This window comes from Brassica oleracea, chromosome C1, assembly GCF_000695525.1.
Source record: "Brassica oleracea var. oleracea cultivar TO1000 chromosome C1, BOL, whole genome shotgun sequence".
In the NCBI taxonomy this organism is placed as follows: domain Eukaryota; kingdom Viridiplantae; phylum Streptophyta; class Magnoliopsida; order Brassicales; family Brassicaceae; genus Brassica; species Brassica oleracea.
This window is the reverse complement of record NC_027748.1, coordinates 7,669,986-7,680,474: the sequence shown is the minus strand read 5'-3', so window position 1 is coordinate 7,680,474 and position 10,489 is coordinate 7,669,986. Positions and strand designations below refer to the sequence as shown.

The 10,489-nt window shown below is 35.4% G+C and overlaps 2 protein-coding genes across 2 annotated transcripts; one reads left to right on the top strand and one right to left on the bottom strand.

Annotated features, from left to right (window-relative positions):
* Positions 1 to 3,199: 3,199 nt before the first annotated feature.
* Positions 3,200 to 4,891, top strand: LOC106294019. Its single transcript, XM_013729642.1, has one exon. The coding sequence runs from the start codon at positions 3,243 to 3,245 to the stop codon at positions 4,803 to 4,805; it is 1,563 nt and encodes a 520-aa protein (XP_013585096.1). The 5' UTR covers positions 3,200 to 3,242; the 3' UTR covers positions 4,806 to 4,891.
* Positions 4,892 to 5,178: 287 nt separating this feature from the next.
* LOC106317541 (protein NUCLEAR FUSION DEFECTIVE 4-like) lies at positions 5,179 to 8,677 on the bottom strand. The gene is made up of 3 exons (XM_013755348.1): positions 8,200 to 8,677; positions 5,868 to 6,802; positions 5,179 to 5,752 (listed from the first exon to the last, which is right to left on the bottom strand). Exons 1-3 carry the CDS (start codon positions 8,506 to 8,508, stop codon positions 5,281 to 5,283), a joined length of 1,716 nt encoding a protein of 571 aa, XP_013610802.1. The 5' UTR covers positions 8,509 to 8,677; the 3' UTR covers positions 5,179 to 5,280.
* Between the last annotated feature and the right edge of the window lie 1,812 nt (positions 8,678 to 10,489).

Here is a 10,489-nt window from a genome sequence, read left to right as displayed (position 1 = left end):
TTTGTCTTCTCTCCTTCTTCTTCTTCTTCTTCCTAGTTTAAAAATCTGAAACAAAATAAACACATTAATGGAAATCTAAAAAACACAAATACTAAAAAGATTCAGTATCACCTCCGCTTCTTCCTGCCGTCGCGTCTTCTTCCTCAGCCATCTATGTCTCTCCATCTTCGTTACCATCGCAGTCCACCTCCGTCTCTGTCATCTATCAAAACAAAATCAAATACATACACAACTGATAAGAGACAAACATAGATATGTGAGTAGAGGCATTGATGTTTCTTCTGTGAGCAGAGATGGAGAGATGTGTGAGCGGTAGAGAGATCTGTGTGAAAACGAAACTTAGATCTAGAAAAAAATCAGAGACGAGAGAAGAGAAGGAAGAAGAAAATAAATTAAAAATAAAAATAAAAAGCGTGTGTAGTTGTGGCCGTTCGATAGATCTTTATGAATGGTTGTGATCTAACAGGGGGTAATCCGTTCCTTTCTTCTTTTGACCAATGAGAAGTTAGTTTAGGAATTAGCATTAGATTTCAGTATTTCTTTTCTTTTTATTATTTAGTTGTTAGCTTATGATTATAGTGCATAACCTAAAGAAAATTGATAAGATTTTCAATTTAAATTTCAATATTTTGAATTTAAGATATAATGCTTCATGGTTTAATGATATATGTTTACAATATAGAGTTTATAGTTTGAGAAATAGGATTTGAGTATACTTGTTAGGATTAAATGTAAATGTTAAGATTAAATAATTGAAAGTATAAATATTTTTAGAGTTTGAAATATATACATTTTGGGTTTAATTAGATTTAAATATTTGTGATTTAATGTATGATATAAGGTTTGTGGTTTGAAAACATTAGATTTATGGTTTTTGTATGTGAAGTTTAAGATTATAAGGGTTTAGGTTTAAGATTTATAATGGATTTTAAAGAAATTTATATTTAGAATTTAAATTTAACATTTATATTTAAAGTTTGAAAAAATGTTATATTTGTATTTTGGTTTTAGTATCTAGGATATATAATTTAATTTTGAAGTTTAGGGTTTAGGGTATATAAAAACTAAATAGCCACAAAAATAAAGTGGCTGAGTCGTGGCTAACGATTAGCCACTGTTATTTCGTAGCTAAATCGTGGCTACTAAAATAACCATGATTATTTAGTGACTGATTCGTGGATAGAAAAGAATAATCGTGGCTTTTAAAAAAAATTGTGGCTAACTGTGGCTAATCGTGGCTAAACAATGACTTTTTCAAATAAGCCACAATTTTACACTGGCACTACCGTGGCTATGCGGAAATTTTTTACTAGTGGGACATTCCGAGTTCATCACTTCAACACATTATTTCTCATTCAATTTAGCCTTGTTTTTGACATATGAATATACTGGATTTTAGTGCTCGTTGCAAGCTTTCCAACGAGCTAATAATCCGGTCATGACGACCACCGGTTTGGCCGGAAAAGCCACCAGAAAAGTCAAAAAAGTCAGCCTTTATATTATGTTTAAGAGCAGAGTTCCAACAGAAACAATCAGAAAGCCACCATCTTTGGTCATGAATTAAGAAACCCAACCCAGAGAGAAAGGTGAAACCTTTAATATGAATATATGTCGTCCCAACCGTTATCGACGTCCACTGTGAAAGCTCCAAAGGGATTCCTTCCCTCAGAATTGCTTCTTCCTCCGCTGTTAACGCCACTGGTCCACTGGGCTTCCGATTCCATTCTCCTTCCCTCCTCCCCTCTATTGATTCAAGGAAAGCATCAGAGAGAGCACTGATTCAACTGAAACCTACAATACCACAAAGGGCCTCCCTGCTTGAACTTTGATTCCCGAGTATTATCAATCAAAAGTGAGGAAGAGAGGAGACCATTTGATTTGTCTGATGCGGGAAACAGAATCCGAGAGAGCGACGTGAGTCCTACAAGAGCGTCTCTTCAATCTCTTGATCAAGAGACGTCGCCTAAGAGCATGATTCTTAAGAGCATGATTTTTAGCGGAATATAAGAACTCGTCTCTTAACTTTTAACTAAAAAAATTGAGAACCGGTTCTTAAATAAGAGTTTTAAGAGTCGGTTCTTAACTTTTTTAGTTAAAAGTTAAGAGACGGGTTCTTATATTCCGCTAAAACCCCACTCTAAGAACTTCCCAATAATCATACTCTAAGACCATGAATATCGCCGTTTCTTAAGGTGGTTTTTGCACAAAATTAGTATGTGGGCCCCACATAGATTTTCAAAAGCGGTCCCCAAAGTCGCCGGATAAGGATCGATCATGGGTGAGTTTTCTGACTGTTTGCGGGCCCCACCGACACGTGGTGGCCCGCAATTAGTTTATTTATTAAAAAAATAAAAAAAAATAAAAATAAGGATCGCATAAGGATCGCATAGCGTTAATCATGCTCTAAGGTAATTGCTATTTTTTTTTAATTCTAATATCAGTAAGAGACGGGTTTAAGGAACCCGGTTAATGATGCTATTAAACACCGTTTCATCAGTACAATAATACCAAACTCTGTTTTTTTCTTTCTTGTGGAGTATTCTTGAAAAAGTAAAAGCTAAAGTTTGACTTGTGAAAGATTCATTGAGCCTTGAAGTAAAGTTCCAATGTGAACTTATTACAAAATATCTCTTGCATGTTAAATAGTTAATAAGATTCTATGAAACTTGAAGTAAAGTTCCAATACGAATGCATTACCAGATCACTTGCCACCGCATATGCATTAAATTTATGCATGTTTGATACTACTATACAACGAAATGTATAGTCTAAAAAGTTAAGAAAGTCAAATGCTTGAGTTGTAAAATACCAACAAATCCGCATTAGAAAAATGAATATATCACAATCGAAAAGTCAAAAAGTGGAGGCCAAACACACTAACTAAATAGTTTTGCTTCGGACCTTACCAATGTTTTTAGGCCATTGACCTATATAATATATTAATTACTCAATATACCATACTATTATGATTATTAATTTTTGCATGAGATTTAGGAGTGTTCACATTGTTTATGTGTAAAAAAGTCACGCAACAAGTCACATGAACATTTCCCATATGTACACAACTAAAGTGATCTCGCAGAAGTGAAGCCTCAGCCTCAGCCTCACGTTTCTTTCTTGGTCATATTTAGACGTTACCAAACCACTAAAATAAAATCTTATAAAAATTGAAGTTAACTTTAATGGACCATCTCCACTTTATCGTTTACTTATATTGTAAGTTTATCATTAATTTCTCAGAGATGAGAAATCACAATTTTCCTTTTATCTATCATCTAGTTGAACAAGCAGACACAACATCAGATTGTCCAGATCAAACAATGGCTTCACAAACCAAACTCAAGAAACCTAACTCTCATTTCAGCCTTTGCACTTTCCTTTTCTTCACCGTCCTCTTCACCATCCCAGCTCTCTTCCTCCTCCGCACCTCCTCTTCTTGCTCCTCCTCCACAACCGCCGCAGTTTCCCCTTCCTCTGACACAAACCAGCCACCGTGGTCTGGCGATCTCCAAACAGCCCAATTCGCATGGAACCGCCTTGCTTTCTCCTTAACCAACCCTCCTCCAAAAACCCTGAAACTCGCAGTTTTCTCCAGAAAATGGCCCACCGGGCCCAACCCCGGTGGCATGGAACGCCATGCCTTCACTCTCTACACTGCTTTAGCCCGCCGTGGACACCACGTCCACGTTTTCACCTCTCCCTTAGACCCTTCCCCTCAAACCAACAAAATCACTCCCGCTTCAGACAAAACCCTAAACCCTACAATCCATTCCCACGGCGACGCGGAGCCAGGAAAATGGCGGTACAACAAAGCATGGGAGCTTTACCAAGAGGAAAACAAAAAGGAACCATTTGACGTGGTTCACACGGAAAGCGTGGCTTTACCGCACTGGATCGCCAGAGAGGTTCCAAACCTAGCCGTCTCGTGGCACGGCATTGCATTAGAGAGCTTACAGTCAAGCATTTACCAAGATCTAATCCGTAAACCAGGCGAACCAAGATCACAAGGCTTCAACGCAAGCCTATACGGTGCCGTGCTTCCCAAGATACTCGACGAAATCAGATTCTTCCACAACTACGCTCATCACATAGCAATCAGCGACAGCTGCGGGGAAATGCTGAGAGACGTTTACCAAATCCCGGAGAAAAGGGTTCATGTGATCCTCAACGGAGTCGACGAAAATGGGTTCAAATCAGACAAGAAGCTACGTTCTCTGTTTAGGTCAAAACTAGGGTTACAAGAAAACTCATCGGCTATTGTCTTAGGAGCCGCAGGGAGATTGGTGAAAGACAAGGGACATCCAATTCTCTACGAAGCTTTCGCAAAACTAATCGAAACGCATTCAAATGTTCACCTTGTGGTAGCTGGGTCAGGACCATGGGAGAACCGTTACAAGGAACTTGGAGAGAAAGTTACTATTTTGGGATCTCTAAATCCAAATGAGCTCAAGGGCTTCTACAACGGAATAGATTTGTTTGTGAATCCGACGCTTAGACCACAAGGTCTTGATTTGACTTTGATGGAAGCGATGTTGAGTGGTAAACCGGTGATGGCGTCGAGGTACGCAAGCATAAAGAGGAGTATTGTGGTGAACGACGAGTTTGGGTTTATGTTTGCGCCGAATGTGGAGGCTTTGACCGCGGTTATGGAAGTTGCGGTGGCGGAAGGAGCGGAGAGATTGGCGGAGAGAGGGAGGAAGTGTAAAGAGTATGCGGCGGAGATGTTTACGGCGAGTAAGATGGCTTTAGCTTATGAGAGGCTTTTTCTTTGTATTAAGGATCAGAGGTTTTGTATCTACCCCTAAATTAGTAAGTATAGTTTTAATTACTCGAGTATCTTTGATTTATCAACATTTTAATATATATATTTATCTGTAATGAAAAGGTGAGTCTTCAGTAATGTAATCCATAATTGATGGGGGCAAATCACTTCATTCTCGAGAAAAATAATTTTTTAAAATTTTTTATATATTAATTAAAACTGTATTTTAAAAAAACGGTATTAATTTATCAGCCAGGAAGGTTTACACAACCATAAAAGAAAGAGCATAAATTGATTTAATTGCAAGTAGGGCTGTCAAACGTAAATTCTCACAAAATAATATTATTGTAGAAATGATAGGATAATTTAACAATTATCAGAATTTGAGACTATAATAAATCAGCGACAACAAAATATTATCAGCCAAAATCCATAACAGTCCATTAATACGTCTGTTAAATATAGATCCCTACATATACTGTGATATACACAAGCCGTTGGGGAATGAAGGTAAATTTCTATGAATCAATATTTGAAGTTATCCGAGCTTGTTCAAACCGTTGATAAGCTCTTCTAGTCCTAATAAACAACACAAGACTAGAAGCGAGTCCAAGAACCGACAAGCATCCCCACCACACAAAGGTCAAGTAATAGCAACCCCGTCCCATACACACGACGGAGTCTTTCATCGATTTGATCACAGTCGAACCATGTGAGTCATAGACCAATGCAGCCAAGAATCCATAGATCAACGATCCGATTGGTATGTTTGTGATCAAGATGTTGTGGTTAACTCCAACACTGTTTGGTCCAAAAAGCTCTGATGTGATCGAAACAGCTGCTGCGAATATGAATCCTGAGCTTAGACCTATCAGAGCTGTTCCCGCTTGTAACGCTGACGCGGCTCCTGATGATGCGAGCAAGAAAAGCGCGATTGGTGTTGGTAAAAGCGCGATTGCTAACCACCCGGTTCTTGCAAAATAAACCTTCCTGCGTAACTTAAACCAAATCAAAACCCGCAAAACCAAACCATAAACTCTATAAATTAATATTTGATAAATTAATAAATTAATAAATTTCATCAGTGTGGATCGAATGCACTTACGCTCGGATATAGTCAGGTGTTGCCGAGAGCAATCTTCCAAAGAATGAGAAGGAAGAATAAAGTGTGACAAGAGTTGTAGTCTTTGAGCTTTGTCCTAAAGACTGAGCAATCTGTCCGAGGTTGTTGCTGTACACAAGACCGATGGTTCCACCACAGAAGTATGCAATATAGTAGAACCAGAAGTCAGCTCTACGTAAGAGCTGCGACAAAGAATGTTCAGTTCCCAATATCTCAAGCTGGCCTCTTGTGATAAGCTTCTTGCAACAAGACTCATCACTGTCACCTTCCTCTGGAGCTGTAGTCTTAATAACAAGGTTTTGCACAACGTCGTCGTTTAGCAACTGGTAGCTTTCTCTATTGGCTTCATGTGCAACCATCCCTTTATGCAACTCAAGCTCATCAGGATGAACAAGAATGAAACCGGAACCTTCGAGGCGGAAGCTTGTGTGGATTGTGCGATGATACCACTTACGGGCGATGACTAAACCGGGGATACATAAAGGGAGGACCAAGAGGATGATTGCACCACCAAAGAGGAGACGAGCAGAGGTTATATCGGAGGAGTTTGACTCAAAGAGGAGGAGGTAAACACCGTTTAGAGCGGCGAGAATGTTGAGCAGTAGAAACATGAGAGAGTCGCGGCGAACTCCTTCTGGTGGAAGAGGCTCGAAAGGTGGTTGGCGAAGGATCGGGATGATTGCAGTGAAGGAGACAACGAGAGGTATGAGAGCGTTTAAGAGAAGGTAGAGCTCTGGAGAGGTTGGGTTTATTGCGTTGTAAGCAAGTGTGTATAGAGCAGCACTTACACCGTTGAAGCTTACTGTGAGGGAAAGAGCAAGTGCTCTGTTTGCAGGGAAGTTGCTGATGCAGAGCACAAAGCAGACTGTGTTGAACCAACAGATACTTAGACCAGCAAGTAAGCAACAGAGAAACACCTGTATAGTAACGAACCAATATTAATCAAAGTTTCTTCAGAGACAAGAAATTTAAAAAAATCTAACTACTAAATTTTATTTGATTATTTTACAAATTTTGTTTTTGATTATTTTACCCAATAATGATTGAGTTTGACTGTTTGAGAAAGACAACATTTAACTACTAAAAGCGTCACATTTAATATTTGTATATCTATTTCATTGATTTTTCTCAACCACAAACATCTTACTCATCAGAAAAAGACGTTTAATAAATAAATCCGGTGGCCATTTTTTGCATATCTAATAGACAATAATAATTTTATATAAAGGATAAATAAATATTCCTTTTTGACGTCATATTTTAATTATAAAATAGTTGCAGATTTTCGAAATAGCCATCAACCACGAGACAAGCCCGAACATGCCAAGAAGAAATAAAAAAATAAGAAAAATCGACAAACAAAGAAGCAATTGTGAACTACCTATCTACCAATCAATCGTCACCCAGTTTGTGACTCGAAAAGTTTTGGTTTAGTCTCATTTGTGAATCGTGACAAAATTATATGTATGAACATATGAATAACTCTTAAGATATAACAACCAACATGAAAGTCATTTCGAAGAAATAGAAAATTCATTAAACTTTCCACATAAAACTACTTATGATTAGAAAGAACTATGTCTTATACTTCAAATATAATTTGCATGATATGCAATAAAACTATTTCCACATGAAAATATTGCAGTTTGATAACTTTATCATATCATATTTAATAATTTTACAAAATAAATCATATACTTAAATTTCACAGAAATTTACAGTATATATATTAAAATACACTTGTACATTTAACTACGAAGTGGCTATATTATATTTCAGTTTCTCAACAAACAACAACGGAAATAATTTTTGTAGACCATTACATTCTCTGCACATTTATTTTGTGTCTTCACAAGTTTTTCATTTAGTAGTGATTCTCAACAAAAGAGTAGTGGTAAGAAGTGTTCCATAAAAAAAAGAGAGTAGTGGATAAGAACTTTTTTTTTTAAAACACACAATTTCATCAAAACAAAAAGTAGAGACGAGTAAAGCTGACATAATATAACTTTTCGTTTTTTGAGTAACCAATGAAGAATGAATTGTTGGGATTTTATTTCATTTATCAACAATGAAGACAATTTCTGGTTTATACAAATCTCTACCTTTCTATTTCATTCTTCACGAGTTCTCTATGAATAATGAACATTAAATAATAAAGAATCATGCCGAATCATGATTTTCTTTCTAATTTTTTATATTATTTATAAAGTTGTGGTTGCTAGGTGGTTGCCAACAACAACAAGATGCACAATATTTTTAAAATGAATAGAAACAGTTTCCTCAAAAAGAAAAGGTAAAAGAATAGTGAAGTTACCATAATATAAGGCAGAGAGATGAAGTTAGTGATGACAAGCCACTGTACTCCATAACCGACGAATCCCATAGACGCCGCAGCGAAAAGCACCGTCCAAAGCGGGAAGTACATCAGCGCAAGCCCCGACGACCAACCGAACACCTTCCCGAGATCAGAAGCCACGGCGAGGTAGTTAAGCTGCACCTGCGAAATCTTCAAAACCGACTTCAAATCTGAAGAGTAAGCCGAGAAATCGAAGTTGGTCCCGGTAAAAGCCTGAATCCAAATCGTCGCCACCAGAATCATCCATTTTCGCGACTGTCCCGCCATGATCTTTCCGCCGGCGTCGGGTACTGAAGATTGAACCACCGATATTTTTGGTTTGTATGGTAGAGAGAGCTCGAGGTGTTTTTGTGAGTGACTTTTTTCTGCTTGGGAGGTGTTGTATTTATCACAAATAAACTAAGTAATCAATTCTTGTGCTGGCAATATTAAAGTATAATTTTTTTTAATTAAAGTTGAATAAATACAACTCTTCTGCAACGTGGCAATCTTTTTTTCTTCTAAAAATAAGACACGATTTTGAAAATTTTAAAGACAAACGGTGTCTTTTGGAGATGATTAGAGATGGCTGTAAGATAAAAGATAGGGTATGAACGTATATGGCCGTATACTAATTTCCATGTTTGGAAACTCGTTAGACGCTACGCGTGTCACCGGCCTAGCGATTAATTGAAAAATTGGGAAAAAATCGGAGAGTATATGGAGAGAAATTTTTTGTATTTTCTGTATATAATATTTTATTTATACACAATGTTTGAAACTGAATTAGATTTAAGTCGAGCGGTTAATTGAAAATCTAAGATTTTATATAAATATAATATAGATATCTATTAAAAATCGAACCTCTTACAGATTTTTTATGATATTTTTAATAATAAAGAATAATAAGGTAAATTTGAGACATTATCTTCTTCGTCCCTTCGCCTGAGAAATTATTCCTCGACTCCATTACACGTTATAACACATGTTTCACTTGTTTCTATTAGTTTTGTCGTTGGTTTTGATCTAATATTTACAGATCTTAATAAAGGATGTGTGGATTCTGTCGGATAAAAGGATTTGAGCATAAACGTTTTAAAATTTTATCTCCGATTTCAGATTTACTCGCCGCGTTCTTCAATTAGACGGTCAAAGCCGGCAAATTTCTGGTCAACGCATAACACCACCGATCATCACCAACTCGCCACGGTGGGTCTCCGAGTTCCGTATTCTCGGACGAGTAATCGGCTACTCGGACGAGTTTTTGAACATGGACTAATTTTGACGTAGAATAGTGATTCAATAACACAGTATGAATGTGATATATATATATATATATATATATATATATATATATATATATATATATATATATATATATATATATATATATATATATATATATATATATATATATATATATATATATATATATATATATATATATATATATATATATATATATATATATATATATATATATATATATATATATATATATATATATATATATATATATATATATATATATATATATATATATATATATATATATATATATATATATATATATATATATATATATATATATATATATATATATATATATATATATATATATATATATATATATATATATATATATATATATATATATATATACTACTAAAAAAATGTGAATGTGGAAGAGTAAATAATATAAAAATAACAATGTGAATGTGGAAAGTCAAATTTTACAAACTAATATTTTGCGTGATATTTTTTATTGGATCCAGTTGTTGATAGAACTGATAAGGGGGAAAAGAGCATATAAACAATATTGATATAGTTTTATTTTTAAAGCTACGAAGTCATAAAAGACAGCAGTATCAACATTATATCAAATTTTTAGCACATGCGCTTTAATGTTACCAGTGAAACCCATAAATATATAAAAGCACTCAAAAATAATTAATACTGTAGTAGTCAATAAGGGATAGACATACTGCTGAACATTGATGATAAAAATTAAATACTCCTTAAATATGATATGACATATATATGATGTAGTATTAATTAAACAAATAAAGATAAAACTAAATATTAAAATAAAATAAATAAAAGTTCATTGTATGATTTGCTTATTGTCTAACGTCTCCTTAAATGTTTTTATTTTGTTTTCACTTATGTGCAGATGTTATTTGGTAAAATATACAAATAATGAGAAAACGCCAACCATTTGCTCATCTAGCGAGATGTCTCTGATTCAGTGTCCTCCAAGTGAGCAACT